General features: G+C 40.6%; 1 protein-coding gene across 3 annotated transcripts in view; it reads left to right on the top strand.

Annotated features, from left to right (window-relative positions):
- The window catches only part of LOC126210239 (zinc finger CCCH domain-containing protein 14), a 238337-nt gene that overhangs the window by 138699 nt on the left and 82730 nt on the right, over positions 1–16908 (top strand). For all 3 annotated transcript variants that reach the window (XM_049939427.1, XM_049939426.1, XM_049939428.1), the window contains one exon: positions 5392–5699. In XM_049939427.1, the coding sequence (XP_049795384.1) occupies positions 5392–5699 (308 nt within the window). The remainder of the gene's footprint in view (positions 1–5391; positions 5700–16908) is intronic.

Here is a 16908-nt window from a genome sequence, read left to right as displayed (position 1 = left end):
CTTTGGTCGAGACCGACCAGTCGGCTCCAAAATCGAAGGACCCCGAACGACTCTGGGAATAATGCTGTAAATTAAGAGCTCTGCTCACACCCGTGCGTGTGTCCAGCCGCCTTTGACACTTCTGCCACCTGCCTATACAAACTGAGGACAGTCTCCGAACACGTGCAGCAAGCATCGTCGTTGCTGATGTGAAAGCAAGTTGCAGGCGATTGCACCCTGCAAGCAAGACCGCCTCCACATCTGGAATGAGGCCCCCTGTCATACATACTGGTTCGTATTGGCTCTCTGTCCTGCTCCGAATGCTATATTGGGAAGGGGCTCCGTAATGCACCCAATGTTCGAGTTGTCTACCACTCGCCTTCCATCACTAAGGAAATGTTTGAAATTCGTTGTCCTAGTTTTCCATTTAAATTATATTTTTTTTTGGCATGGAGGGGGCTTAAACTGAACTTATACAATGTGTCTGTATTGTGTACCAGTCTTGCAGGTTTTTTAGCAACAGAATCACTTCCATTCACATCCTACTACATTCCACTGCGTTGCCAACAGTAGGAGAGGATGTGAGTCAATCGTACCCCTCTCCCCCACCTCCTTGTCATCCCTTCTGACAGCAGTCATTTGCCCGCACAGTGCCGAGCCAGCCCTGTTTGAGGAAAGAGTGAGAGACACCACGTAGTACGTTCCTGCCATCTACTGATCGCACTGTGTCTGACCCCGTCCCACGCACGAGCAGACCCGAGGCACGCGAGCGGCGCCAATACTTACGGCAGAGCTCAGAGTTGTCATGTGTCATCTCGAAGCGAGACATGCCGGCCCTCCATCTGTCCGTATTGGAGCACTGGTTCCTGTGCTGAAGTGAGGGAAGCTGTCGAAAGTTGCCATTGAGTGGGGGAGCGAAAGACGTAAGGTCAGAGAATTCGAGTTGTTCTTGGCAAATCTGTTCCCCTCTTCTCCTCTCCTTCTCTGGGTAGCGTGCTTCCGAATCACATTGCGACTATTCATTCTTACCCGTGCCGACGTAATGGAAAAATGAAAAATTCTTCTCAGAAATGTCGGCAGTTCCTATTGTAAATGGTCTCCCGATTGTAATTCTTCAGTTTTATTGATAAGATAATTCTCTGTGTCAACTATGTTTTATTGAAAGAATGAATTTCAGATTCCAGAGAAACAGAGAAATTGAAATATACCAATATAGTGGTCAGAAATTCTGTATTTTGCCACTTCTTTGACCAATTAATGTTACTTGGGACACGACAAATATAAATGAATTATTTCTTTCTACTAGTGTTATTAATTTCGGAAACAGATTATCAAAATACGAACTCCGCGTTATGACAACTGCAGGGTTTGAATTAAACGTGAACACGGCTAATATTCAGATGGCTGCTTCAAATTGGAGTAATAAAATTTGTTTTGCATGGACTGCAATAAATTGCTTTTCCTGTCCTTTTGGAGAATTTTGAGGTGGCAGCCTCTCAGTTTCAGTGCAGTGTGGCTAGCTCTGCCGCGCCAGCTGGTGACCAGCTTTACGACTGCCGGCTTCCCATATTTTCTTATTCTCAATAAAATACGCGATGACCAAGCACCGTGTGGGAAGGAGCGTATTTGGTCTCCAGTGTGTTAGGTATAGCATTTGTTTGGCACTGGTGGAATGGAAATTTACTCTTTACTCGAGGTTTTAGTTCTGTTCATTCGAACAAGAAACTCACTGATGATTGAAATGCCAAATTATTTGTTGCATTGTATCAAATGTCTGGTTTGATAATGAAACTTACGACTTTGTTAATGTAGTGCATATAACAGCCAGAATGCACGGTATTCAGTGCACTGTGCTACAACAGAAGATCTTTGTTAACAAAATCGGTAGTCCTACTATAAGGTGTGAAAACTACAGGTAAATCATAAAAACAGTTCATATTTGTAAGTAAAAAGACGGAAAAAGGAGAACCGAGCTTACATGTAGCAGAAATGTTTTTGAGAACAGGAGTCAGATACACTAGAAAACAGGAAAAGAAATATATAGGTACAAAACCTAAAAGCTGACTTACAGGACTGGAAAACAATGGATAAATCACTTGACCAGAATGGACCTCACTACTGTTCTCAGAAAGGTACAGATCATTTGTATGACTGAGAAACGGATAACATTTGTATGACTGAGAAACGGATAAGAAGAACACCACCGCAAACAATGAATCAAAGTTGTAATAGTCTATACACTGATATAAATGATGAAAGCAGGTTTAGTAGTGTATTTACCTAATTATAAGATGAGGTGTTTTCCCAAATTCATTATTTGAAAAATTCGGGTTCATCTTATATTCACAAATTATAATATCACTGTTGAGGTCTACGTTTTTACATTGTTTAGTGCAGTATTGGTAGATTATTTGGGGGTAGTCTTACATTTATACGAGTCATCCTACATTTAGAGATGAAGCTTTGAAAGTCAAGGTCACATTTATTTTGAAGAATTCAAAAGGCCAGGGCTCCCCAAACAATACTTGCTTTCCAGCAGGCCCGAGATTTCCCAATATGCCGAAGCATGCGATACATTGACGTCGCTCAAATAGTCGTGCGACAGTGACTTGCTAGTGAGAGGGATACACGAGAAACTGTGAACTAGCCACTGCATCTTACAAACTTTTGTTGTGTTTGAACAGTTTTGCAACATTCCCATACATGTAGGATATTGTATACAAAAATTAATGCCTCTTTTCAATTAAAGCTAATATTCAAAAACCAAAATGTTTTCCTTCAAAAAACACTTGATTCAAAACCCAGACAAACATTTTATTTGGTTACAAGAGACTGTAACAATTTACCGAGTGATTGCAAATGAGAAGTTGTGACTCACCATATAGTGAAGAAGCTGAGTTGCAGATAGGCATAACAAAATGACTGTCACAAAAAAAAGCTTTCAGGCAGTAAGGCCTTTGCCAAAAATAGATCTCACACACACACACACACACACACACACACACACACACACACACACACACGCACACACGCACACGGTGTGTGTGTGTGTGTGTGTGTGTGTGTGTGTGTAGCAACTTTCCTTTTCATAATATTAGGACATGTGGAGACATATTTAACGTTTACCTCAGTATTTCCTTTAGGTATCCTCGCACAGATTGATGTAGTACCTGTCGTGGATATACAGCCAAAGTGAAATAACAGAAATGGAAATTTCCGTGATTTCCCTAAATCATTTCAGGCAAATGCCGGGATGGTTCCTTTAAAAGGGCACGGCCGATTTCCTTGCCAATCCTTCCCTAACCCGAGCTTGCGCTCAGTCTCTAATGACCTCGTTGTCGACGGGACGTTAAACACTAACCACCTACCTACAGAAATGGAAAAGAGAAAAGTGCACTGAACTAGCAGAAATAAGAGATATTACACCCCATTTGGAAAAAAAAAAAAAAAAAAAAAAAAAAGATTAAGATTTTCACAAATTGCAAGTCAACACATTTTATGAGAGGAAGAAAAAAGCTAAGAAAGAAAGCACAAAGAACTGCCTCTGCCTGACAGTACAAAGCTGTACAATATAAATGGCAGTTACGTATATACACTTTCAACATCCACTGTTTGTCCAATGCAGAAGTTTCAGTTTTCCTTTATCGTGAGTGTGCTACCAAATAAAGTAGCTGTGATGTCTGTTTTTACATTTTGTTATGACTCCAAGGTTGTTAAAAATGTTGATGTATTTTGTGATTCATGTTCTGGTTAAAATAAGATTTATTCAATTTTTGCTCAGTTCGGTTATGGTAGAGAGAAGGTTTGACTCTGTGAAGGTAAAATTTTCAAAATGAAGACAATCTTATTTGGAATGTGATAAAAACATGGGCTTATAAACCCGACAGTTCACACAGAAATCACTGATGATTGGCTGGAGGTGTTCATATCAGCTCGACCAAAGCCTTCACCATTTAATTTTGTTGAGGCTACACCTGAAACTTTCTACCAATGGATAGCACTCCTGATGCCCTTCTACAAGCAGAAGTGTCCTGTTAGAGAAATCATCTTAGACATGACTCCCTAGAGACTGGTGAAATTCAAAATAACTTACAATGGGGCATTGGAGACAGCTGCTTTGAAATCAGCTCATCCAGGTGAAAATCCCTTGGACTAGAGTTTGAATTTCCTGAGTTTTCTTATACCAATAAGACTGTACAATAATCTCGAAACTTGATCAATTTGTTACTATGATAGTTTCAAATTCAGACAGGATCTACTTTATATTTATATTTACCCATCTCTCATACGAAATACCAGGATCTCTAGGTTTTGAAAAAATTTTGTGGATTAGAAGCACAAGAAAATTATATTGTCTTACTAATGCATGAAGTTCTCAGAATAGACAATCTTGTACTGCTTTTTAAATATGGTTCGATTCTTATTTCGGATAATAATGGAAAAAGCAATGTTTACGCTACTTCTCATGGACATCGCCACTGCTTTCATTGAATAAGTTTTACTTAATGTCTTAATATGTAGCATCAAAAGTTTGAAAAAATATGTAGCAATATTATTTAAGATTTGCAATTTCCAAAATAAGTGTAAATGTTACAGAACTGTAAGACAGAGAAAAGACTTAAATACAAATGTTAATGTTCTGTTAAATTTCAAAACTGTGCTCAGCTCATTCATTCCTTTCCAGATCCCTTCATATATAAAATAGACAGAAGTAATATTAACTTTCATTTCATTTTAAATAATTTCTGTAGTTGATAGCTGATTCTTAAGACAATTCAGTGAAGAAAATAGGAGACTATTTCCAGTTATTTAGTAAGAGACCCCCATTCATTTACAATTGTATTCCCTGAATTCCATACTCGTAGTTTTTCGTTATTTTTCTTTCTCGAGAAGAATTAAAGTAACTTCATATTTATCAGTTGAAGACATAAAGTCTGTAAATTAGTGTGCAATCGTGCCAAGGTCAAGGCCGAGAAGGGCCTTCATATTCAGGGAGTGCGCACTTAAGTACTCATTCTTGGGCAATTAGTTCTCAGAATGCTCATTCTCTTGTACTTACTTTCATTCTCTTCAGTGTAACTGAGGCTTTAAGAAAAAGGTATGTGCTAGAGTTACATTACCTTTGCAGAAAGAGTTTGGTCCAACCAGAGTTGAATTGTTACACTAGGTGACATTTCTGATGGGAGGCCAATGTTTCTTTCATTCATCTGTGTGGGAGGGTAATTATATTGGGACTGCACTGTAATGACATTATTTAGATATTATAATTTTTATGTCCTTTCTGACATCCTGTCACAGGAATACACTCCGGTTTCTTTGTAATACTCAACTTACAGGACCTGTTGCATACATTGCTCCTTTAGAGTTCTTGTTCCTAAAATAAGTGAAACATTACTTTTGTCTTTCATACAGGGAGCCTGTTGCACGTCCAAATCCGCAGTTTGTTGTTACATTGGACGGATTGGACGTCTCCATGTTTCCGAATGCCGGTACAGACGATGACGAGGGGCCGGCAGATCCAGGGTGTCCTGTCGACCGAGACGTCTCGAAAGTGGACTCTGGCAGCAGTAGCGTGGGACGTTCTGTGGGCACACCATCCACTGGCCGGGCGACCATTGTACAGAGGGTGGAACCGCGTCTCCGGCTAGGACCGATGCCGTCGAACCACCACCCTCAGCAGCAGCAACTGCAGCGCGGAGGTGGGGAGCTATCGTCAATAGGTACGGAGGTCTCCTTTCTGTTCTGCATTACTGTCAAATTGTGAATGTGTTTGATAAACAGGCACTACTAGAAAAACTTTGGACCGTGTGTTGGACAAGTGCGTGTGCCCGCACCCACACACACACACACACACACACACACACACACACACACACACACATATGTTGTAGCAGCCTACTGCTGCAGTGCAACTGTACTTAGAGGAGTTGAGTGGTTGAAGAGACGTGGTCAGATGCGACATGGGGCAGTGTGTTACCATTTTAGAGTCTTGTTGGTAATTTGTATCTTTCTAGCTCTGGGCTGCTAACTGTTGGTCACCCAGACCCTGAAAACACTGAAACAAAAAAATCTGTTTCCCAGTCAAAAGCAACTTGTGTGCCTGTGTGCCAGTTCCATTATTTTTCCTTTCACCTAACAAAGGTGCCTACAGAGGTTCTAAAAGCAGCAGGTTGCCTTATTAATGCACATTTTGTGAATACTCCAGTATTTACTGCATCAGATGTCAGTGTGTAGATTTCTGGCATGAAAGCCAATAATATTTGTTTGTTAGTTTCAGTTTGATACAAAATTAACTTTTTCATAATGAACATTTACTGCATAAAATCTCAAATTTAAATGCGGAACTGGGATATTTCCATTTACTGTTTCACATCTTGCAGATCGATACAGTCATTTCATTTTGGAAATATGTCACATTAAACGTTTGTTATTGTCACACCTTAGGCATTGTACAAAAATTGTAGTTTGGATCATAGTGACAAGTCAGTGGTACATCCTGGAACTACACCCTACACCCAAGTGCATCACTGAAAACGACCTGCTGGAAAAATAGTGTAACATGTTCGCTCATGGGAGAAAATCTGAATAAATTCTTAAGTAATGAATGTTTAGGTAAAGACGGTCTGCATTTAAATAGGTTAGGTTCAAAAATTTTTAGCAAAATGTTCACTGACGTGTGTAAAAGTCTGCAAAATAGGGGAAACTTATAAGAAGTGATGGGGATGAGAAAAAGTGTTTGGTAACAAAAGCAGCGAGACTGAAATGGTATGAAAGAATGAGTATGCTTGAGTCCATAAATATAAAAGAATGCCCCTATATAATGCACTTGAACATAAATGGTCTAAAGTGCTGACTTTTGAAACAAATGGGTGAATTACAAATTATTCTATCTGAGTGTAGAAATATCAAAGCTATTTGCCTCAGTGAACATCGGCTTACATCTGATAACATTAAAATTCTTAATAAAATTGAAAATTTCGAACTAGGCAACAGCTATTGTAGATGAGAGAAACCACATGGATGCTCTTTCATACTTACTCATTCTGATATAAAATATGAAATAAGAAGCGATTTTAATCATTTGAATGAAGAGTGCGTATTTGAAAGCTGCTGTATCGAGTTGAGGGACCTAAATGTCATAGTAGTTTCTATTTATAGAGTACCAGAGAAAGCTACAGTTGAAGCTTTTCTGGTGAAATTTCATTGTCTGCTTGAAAAACTCAGTAAAGAAAAAGGAAAAAGATAGTGATAGCTGCTGACTTTGATATTAATGTCATAGGTGAAAGCAATGACGTGTCCAGATTCACTGACTTGATAAAAAACTTTGGCTTCAAAATAAACTTCATGCAACCTAAAAGAGTAAATGCACAGTCAGGTACCTGTATTCATAATATTCTAACAAATTATGTATTTGAAGATGTTTATGAATTTTGCTTGGATTTAGGAATCTCTGACCACTCTGAATTTTCATTTAACTACCAAAAATTAAGAAAGAAATTTCATGTAACAAAAGCCATATGAAAAGGAACTTCACTGGTAAAAAAAAATCATTTACATTTAGAAATAAGTTAAAAGAGGTTGAATGCCATTACTACAGCTGTATTTCAAGTAATAGTAACTTCAATAATTTATAAGTAGCTTTCTTGAAATATTTATTTAAACTTTTCCATGCAACAAAACTACTAATAAACTTAAATTTATAACCCAGGGTATAAAAATTTCTAGTGCCAGGAAGAGGAAATTCCACAGTGAACTGAAATATAACAAAAACAGACTTCTTACTGAGTATGTTCGTCATTATAAAGCTATATTTAAAAATGTTGTGAAGGCAGCCAAACAATTTGCACACAGGAAGTTCATCGTACAACATAAAAGTAAAACAAAAGCAATATGGTCTGTTGTCAAATCAGAGTTAAGTGTTAGAGTTAGTAGTAATGGAATATCTAGGATTAAAGTAGGTGATAGCTTTATTGTAAACCCAGCTCAAATATCAGAGTGCTTAAATGAATTCTTCATAAATGTGCCAAAGTCAGATGTTGATGTAGCAGAGTACCAGAGTAAAGTAAATCCCTTTGGAATCCATCAAGAAGCTGAATATCTTACAGATTTTAAAAAAGTCACAATAAAGAATGTGGAAAATGTTATATTATCATTAAAAAATAAAAAAATTGCTGGGTGGGATGGGATACCCACTGAAGTGATTAAAAGGGTGTGTGGCATAATATCACCTCCCCTAACTAAAATATTCAACCAGCCTTTTGAACAGGGATGCTTTCCCGATGTTTTGAAGTATGTCAAAGTCAGACCTCTGTTCGAGAAAGGGTCGCGGGAAGACATGGGAAACTATTGGCCTATTTCTATTCTTCCAGTCCTGTCAAAAGTGTTAGAGAAACTAACTGCAAACCAGATAAAAAATTTATTGTAAAAAATGATATTATCATAAGTAACCGGTTTGTATTTCAATCAGGAATAAACACTCTGGATGCAGTCATAACTTTATTGAAAACATTGGATCGAAGGAGTAAAGTTGCAGGGTATCTTCTGTGATCGCACAAAAGCATTTGACTCCATGAAACGTGACTTGCTTATCTACAAATTAGACAAATACCGGATTAAGGACAGTGCTCTAAATTGGCTAACATCATACTTACACAACAGAAAACAAAGGCTAACTATCACGTCAGGTGCAGTGAATGATTATTCCAAATGGAGTACAGTATCATAAGGTGTGGCTCAAGGCTCCATTTTGAGGCCAGTCCTCTTCCTGTTCTGTAAAAATGAGTTACCCATAAATATAAATTTAGCATCAGTTCTGTTTGCAGATGATACTTTTGTTTTATTGAAGATGCAGAAAAAATTAAAGAGCTCCAACATAAGCACACTGGATGCCTTAGAAAACTGGTTCTAGTTTAGTGCGTTGCAAAATCCCATACAGTACATTTCAAAACCAAACATTCGAAATGTGTGGAACTTAAAATACAACATAACAATCAACCTATCAAAGAAGTTGACACTGGCAAATTCCTGGGACTAAATGTGGACAAGAACTTAAGGTGGAATACACATATTGACTTCCTGTCAAATAAACTAAGCATTTTTGCATTTGCAATGCAAATACTAGCAAATTCCACTGACTTGAGAACACAAAAAATTGGTTATCATAGTTACTTTGAATCTGTCATGACCTATGAGATAATTTTCTGAGGAAGTTAAAGTAGTGCATCTCGAATACTGAAACTGCAAAATTTTCTTTTGCAATACACGTGTACTGCACAGCGAACACTTCTGTCACCCATTATTTTGGAAACTGCAAATTCTGTTTGCTCCGTATACATTTATGAAATTATATTCTTCAGAGGAGAATCATTTTAACCGTATGAAATGATCATTTGAGCAAGGGCTAATTAAGTGTTAGATGATGAAATTTTAGCATGATTTATCATGTCTCCTGATTTAGATTATGGCCGTTATGAGACAAATAAACCACAGTTCACTACATACAGATTAATTATTCGGGACACAGTTTAAAAGACATTGCAACCATGTGGCCACCTTTGATGTGTCAGAACGGTTCAAGATGTCGCCCGGTTTCCCACCTGACTGATCTGACCGATACAGGTCTCTCCTCAGGAGCCAGTGTCGATCAATTAAATTGCGCATGGAGCTTAGAAACTTAAAATTTGCGGATGTTGCTCTTATACTGTAGGCATTGTTTAAGAAGGGACTTTTCAAAGTTCCATCCATAAGTGTTTTAATTAGGGGATGAAAGGCTTTTTGAAAATGTCTACTGCTAAAACAATTATGAAGCTATAACTACAAAAATTGGTATTTGGCTTTACATTTCAGAATTTTTGGAAATTTCCTCCCTGAGGGGATTAACGAGTTCGTGGCAGATTTTTTGAAAAAGGAATTGCCAAAGCATTTTTAAATTACATCTACAAAACTGGTATTTGACAGTTACAAATAAAAAAAATATTTGTTTTAGTGTTTTTGGAAATTCAGACCCTAAGGGGTGAAATAGAGGATGAAATGTTTTATGAAAATTTTAGTTTAGCTTTTCAGTGAGAGATAAAAAATTACAGGTTTCAGTGTTTTTGGGAATTTGACCTCTAAAGGGGGGGATAAGGCCTGGATGATCCACTGTCTCACCATCACACAGACCAAACAGGATAGAAACTTGATATTTGGAGAGGATATTGATCTGCCAGGTATACTGTAGGCATCTTTCAGTAAATGATTTTTTTAAATTTCATCCCTAAAGGGTCGAAGTAGCAGATGAAATATTTTTTGAAAATATGTCACTATTAAGACTATGAAAATTGGTGTTTGGTTTCTCGGTCAGAAATAAAAAATATATGCTCCAGCATTTTTGCAAATTCGACCACTGAGGGGGGTAAAATAGTGGGTATAAGTTTAGTTTATTTTGAAAATAAATAATTATTAAAGTACGACTAGAGCATTTATAAAGCTAGATCTATGAAGACTGATATTTGACTTCCCGGTTTTATGAATAAAATTGAAAGAAACATTCCACATGGGAAAAATATATTAAAAAACAAAGATGCTGTGACTTACCAAACGAGAAAGTGCTGATAGATACACAATAAAAAACACACAAACACAAATTTCAAGCTTTTGCAACCCACGGTTGCTTCATCAGGAAAGAGGGAAGGAGAGGGAAAGACGAAAGGATTTGGGTTTAAGGGAGAGGGTAAGGAGTCATTCCAATCCCGGGAGTGGAAAGACTTACCTTAGGGGGAAAAAGGGACAGGTATACACACACACACACACACACACACACACACACACACACATACAGACACAGGCAGACATATGTAAAGGTAAAGAGTTGGGGCACAGATGTCAGTCGAGGCGGAAGTACAAAGGTATTGTTGAGAGACAAGTGATGTACGAGGGGCGGCAACTTGAAATTAGCGGAGAGTGAGGCCTGGTGGGTAACGGGAAGAGAGGATATATTGAAGGGCAAGTTCCCATCTCCGGAGTTCTGGTAGGTTGGTGTCAGTGGGAAGTATCCAGATAACCCGGACGGTGTAACACTGTGCCAAGATGTGCTGGCCGTGCACCAAGGCATGTTTAGCCACAGGGTTATCCTCATTACCAACAATCACTGTCTGCCTGTGTCCTTTCATGCGAATGGAGAGTTTGTTGCTGGTCATTCCCAAATAGAAGGCTTCACAGTGTATGCAGGTCAGTTGGTAAATCACGTGGGTGCTTTCACACGTGGTTCAGCCTTTGATTGTATACACCTTCCGGGTTACAGGACTGTAGTAGGTGGTGGTGGGAGGGTGCATGGGACAGGTTTTACACCGGGGGGCGGTTACAAGGGTGGGAGCCAGAGGTTAGGGAAGGTTTGTTTTGGGATTTCATAGGGATGAACCAAGAGGTTACGAAGGTTAGGTGGACGGCGGAAAGACTCTCTTGGTGGAGTGGGGAGGTTTTCATGAAGGATGAATCTCATTTCAGGGCAGGATTTGAGGAAGTCGTATCCCTGCTGGAGAGCCACATTCAGAGTCTGATCCAGTCCCGGAAAGTATCCTGTCACAAATGGGCCACTTTTGGGGTTCTTCTGTGAGAAGTTCTGGGTTTGAGGGATGAGGAAGTGGCTCTGATTATTTGCTTCTGTACCAGGTCGGGAGGGTAGTTATGGGATGCGAAAGCTGTTTTCAGGTTGTTCGTGTAATTGTTCAGAGATTCAGGACTGGAGCAGGTTCGTTTGCCACGAAGACCTAAGCTGTAGGGAAGGGACCGTTTGATATGGAATGGGTGGCAGCTGTGATAATGGAGGTACTGTTGCTTGTTGGTGGCTTTGATGTGGACGGATGTGTGAAGCTGGCCATTGGACAGATGGAGGTCAACATCGAGGAAAGTGGCATGGGATCTGGAGTAGGACCTGGTGAATCTGATGGAACCAAAGGAGTTGAGGTTGGAGAGGAAATTCTGGAGTTGTTCTTCACTATGAGTCCAGATCATGAAGATGTCATCAATAAATCTGTACCAAACTTTGGGTTGGCAGGCCTGGGTAACCAAGAAGGCTTCCTCTAAGTGACCCACAAATAGGTTGGCGTACGAGGGGGGGGGGGGGGGCCATCCTGGTACCCGTGGCTGTTCCCTTTAATTGTTGGTATGTCTGGCCTTCAAAAGTGAAGAAGTTGTGAGTTAGGATGAAGCTGGCTAAGATAATGAGGAAAGAGGTTTTAGGTAGGGTAGCAGGTGATCAGCGTGAAAGGAAGTGCTCCATCGCAGCGAGGCCCTGGACTTGCGGGATATTTGTGTATAGGGAAGTGGCATCAATGGTTACAAGGCTGGTTTCCAGGGGTAACAGATTGGGTAAGGATTCCAGGCGTTCGAGGAAGTGGTTGGTGTCTTTGATGAAGGATGGGAGACTGCATGTAATGGGTTGAAGGTGTTGATCCACGTAGGCAGAGATACGTTCTGTGGGGGCTTGGTAACCAGCTACAATGGGGCGGCCGGGAAGTTTGGGTTTGTGAATTTCAGGAAGTAGGTAAAGGGTAGGGGTGTGGGGTGTCGGTGGGGCCTGGAGGTTGATGGAGTCAGGTGAAAGGTTTTGTAGGCGGCCTAAGGTTCTGAGGATTCCTTGAAGCTCTGCCTGGACATCAGGAATGGGATTACCTAGGCAAACTTTGTATATAGTGTTGTCTGAAAGCTGACGCAGTCCCTCAGCCACATACTCCCGACGATCAAGTACCACGTTCGTGGAACCCTTGTCGGCTGGAAGAATGACGATGGGTCGGTCAGCTTTCAGATCACAGATAGCCTGGGCTTCAGCTGTGGTGATTTTGGGAGTAGGATTAAGGTTTTTCAAGAAAGATTGAGAGGCAAGGCTGGAAGTGAGAAATTCCTGGAAGGTTTGGAGAGGGTGATTTTGAGGAAGAGGTGGGTCCCGCTGTGATGCAGAACGGAACTGTTCCAGGCAGGGTTCAATTTGGATAGCGTCTTGGGGAGTTGGGTCATTAGGAGTAGGATTAGGATTATTTTTCTTCATGGCAAAGTGATATCTCCACCACAGACTAAGAGTGTAGGACAGTAAATCTTTGACAAGGGCTGTTTGGTTGAATCTGGGTGTGGGGCTGGAGTGTGAGGTTTCGGATTGGGAGAGAGGTTTGGAGGAAAGGTAAACTACTGAATTGGGGTGTTGTGGTTCCAGATTGTGTTGACTAGAATTTTGAGGTTTTGGGGGGAGTGGAGCTGGAAGTGGGAGATTGAGTAGATGGGAGAGACTGTCTGTGTGCAATGAGAGGAAGTTGAGGTTTGTTGGAAAGGTTGTGGAGGGTGAGTGAGTTGCCTTTCTGGCGGTGGGAAACCAGGAGATTGGATAGTTTTTTGAGGTGGAGGGTGGCATGCTGTTCTAATTTGCAGTTGGCCTGTTGGAGGATGCTCTGAACAGCCAGTGTGGATGTGGGAGAGGAAAGATTGAGGACTTTGTAGGTGAAGGATTAGGCGGGTGAGGGCTATGGATTGTTCAGTTTGGAAATGGTATAGGGACTGATGGAAAGAATGGTTACAGCCAGAGATGGGAGCTTTAAGTGTGAGGCCTTTGGGGGTAATGCCAAATGTCAGACAAGCCTGAGTAAATAAAATATGGGAGCGTAATATGGCTAGGGTGAAGGCATGTTTGCGGAGGGAATGTAAATAAAACTTAATGGGGTCGTTATGGGGATGTTGTGAGGGTGACATGTTATTAGAATGTGGAAAGTGTAACATGAGACTGAAAGCAAATAAAATATATATATATATGGGGAGAGATAAAGGTGAACTAGAAAGCAACTGGAGTTCTGGTGTGAAAAAAAGTCGAAAAAGTGTTGGTTTAAGCTGAGCTATGTTGATCCTGTGGTGAACTTAGGTTGGTAAACAACGATGTGCACAAAGGTTAGGTGGTTGTGTTGCCTCCAAAGCACATTAAAGGGTGGAGAAATTCGGGATAATTTCGAAAAAACTGTGTGTAAATGTATTAAAAGGACTGATTATGTGGTGGCAGATTATGAAAATGAGGCTAACAATTGTCTGACAAAGAAATAATGATGTTAAAACCTGTTGGAAGTGGCTAAAAAATGATCGGTGATGTGGAAAAAATGGAAATGGAAATATAGCGAAAGTTGTTAGAACTAGCCAAGATGGTTGTTTAATAGGTGAAAGGAACTGTTTGTGAACTGGGAATGGTGGATTTTATAGCAGCGGTAGTGTTGAAAGCAGAAAAAAAAGTTTTTTTGGTTATGGTTTGGAAGTAAGTTATGTGTTATTGAGTATATATATGCAGGATAAAATTGTGTGGTAGATTACAGTAAAAAAGAGAAGGTGAATACAAAGTGAAACTACTTGCACAAACAAAAAGAGAAAGTAAGATGATGACAAAAGATTTCGAAATGCAACAGTGACAATAACAAACGTAATTGTTGGGTTCAAATTAATGATATGAATATAATAGAGGGAAACATTCCGCGTGGGAAAAATATATCTAAAAACAAAGATGCTGTAACTTACCAAACGAAAGCGTTGGTACATATATATTGTTTTTGGAAATTCAACGTATAAGAGGGCGAACCGAAGGATGAAAATTTTTATGAAAATATTTTGACTTCTAATAGAATATGTGTTAGATAATTGAAGTTATTTCAGAAAACACCCCAAGATTTCGAAAGGCAGGGTTAATAAAGACCTCCAACTCCAGCTTGCAGAACCGTATTTGGTCAGAAGTAAATTCGGAAAAGATTATGCTTTTGTAGTGTTCATTAGTATGAAAAGTTCAGATGATGTTGGAATTTGTGAATGTCATAAAAATTTGATTAAAGTAAAAAGATTAAAAAAAAACATCTGTGGAGACCTAAAGTGTACGCAAGTGAAGCAGCAGGTGCTTAGCTACTTCATTACAAACAGTTTCGAATCGGTAACTAATGGTTGGAAAAGTTTTGAGACAGATGTGAGTAGCAATTTGGTTATGCCAGTTCACTAGCATTCTTACTATATTGCAAAGTTATATGATAATTACGCAGCTACAGCAAATGAAGACAAGCGTTATTGGTACAGAGCGACGAATAGAGGTTTTGCCACTTCCATTAAAATTAACAAGTTATCGTGCCTATCTGTCCCCTTCGTACTGCTGCGTGCAGTGTGTTCCTACTATACGCAGTGGCAGTCTGTGTCGAATCGTAGTAGTGTAATGCGAGGGGTCCTTAAGTCTCCGTCAGTCGAACGAGTGCACGTCCGAATCTTCCTGTCTCCCTTTCGTCATCAGTCTCCAAACGTCAGCCTTTGAATCCTCGTCTCACAGTGACTATTCTGACTATCTGTCTCAGAATTTCTCCGTGTCTGAAAAATCCTAAAAATGCACTCTCTCGGTCCGTCAACTGTCTTTCGCGCAACTGAAATTTCCAGCCAGTTGTCAGATTTATTGCCAGCACTGGCCAGTGGTATAATTTTACAATGTTTTTTATCCTCCCTCCAGCAACTGCATAAACCTATTTTTCCGATTGGCTTTTTTACGACCTCTCTCTGTGAGAAAAGTGGAACTGGGCCTACCTCACAGACCGTCTACCGGTGCCGAACCTCGCTTTGTCCAGTCGGCTAGTTTTTGCCTCGGTGGAAAAACAAAAAGGGAAACGGAGTCCTACTCTGTGTCGACTCGGCGGGTTGTCAGCTGTAGGGTGGAGCCGTGGACGGTAGTGTTTTCTTTACGCTTTCTAAATACGTTATCTGTGGGTGGAGCACTCGCTTTCGTATACCCGGAGTAGCGTTTCTGCGAAATCTCTCGTACCACCGGCCACGTCTTTCTCGTTACCCCGAGAGAGCGTCGTACGGCCCGCAGGTCAGTCCGGGGAGCCGCACTTTCGGCAGCGAAACTTTGTCCCCACGTGTGGCCCTCTGTCGTGGCAGTCTGCCCGGGCAGCAACTCGGCGACTGCTCGGACGTTCACGCGGAGCCCCATTCTTCTGCCTTCCCTCGACTGTGGGTTCGTCGTCCGGCTCGTGAGGACACGGCCTCCTACATCCCGAGGGGCAAACCCCGTCACAGCTCCCACCTCTACTAGTGCTCGCCGTCTCTCGATGCCACCTCGTCCACCTTTAACGTCGTTAAAAGGCACGCGTGAAACCCTGTCGTAGTATAAAATGGCGTACGCTTAGTACTGCCACTGCAGTCACAGTCGAGTCTGTCCTTACAGTTGTGAGTACAACTGGTGTGTTCAATTGTTAGGGACATATTAACGCATTCCGTCACCGCTTACGAGGGTGAGGTGTGGCCGACTGTAATGGTAGGATACCTCTCGGTGTGCCTAGCAGTGAGCACGGCCGTCCTGAGCCGACTGCTCGCTCCAGCCCACCTGCCGCTCTCTGACACACTGCGTACGAGACATTGCCGGCAGCAAAGGATTGGCGTACTGTTTCAGGTTGTTTGATTTGTTTACATTAAATCTTACACTGCCACACGAATTGTGATTTCCCATTGTTTAAAACGAATTTATTATATGATTTAATCATTCTAAACTCTTTTTATAAACCTAAAATTTTGCCATTTGTATTGTTATTGCTTTCTTGAATAAAGTTTTGTATTTTTGTAGGGCTGCAGAAGTGAATACACCTAATGAATTTGTGAGCATTTTACTGTAATAGAATATATTGTGTATACCTGTACAGTGTGTTTTCTGGACCAATAATAGTAGTGCATATTAAACTGAGTCTCCAGAAAACAGCTCTGGCAGAAAGAATGACGCATTATGAGCACCGACCACCACAGATGCATTAGTTTTTCTTGTGCAGACACTGCGTACACTGACAAGGTACCCGTAAGGAGATGAAAAAATTTGTCACAACTTGTAGCAGTTTGCCTGCTTTATTTATTTAATTTGTTGTCCTCGGTGTCGACGTACTGGCTGAAAAAATAGGGGTTGGATGTGTG

Source organism: Schistocerca nitens, chromosome 10 (genome assembly GCF_023898315.1).
Source record: "Schistocerca nitens isolate TAMUIC-IGC-003100 chromosome 10, iqSchNite1.1, whole genome shotgun sequence".
Lineage (NCBI taxonomy): Eukaryota > Metazoa > Arthropoda > Insecta > Orthoptera > Acrididae > Schistocerca > Schistocerca nitens.
This window is presented reverse-complemented; position numbering and strand designations above follow the sequence as displayed.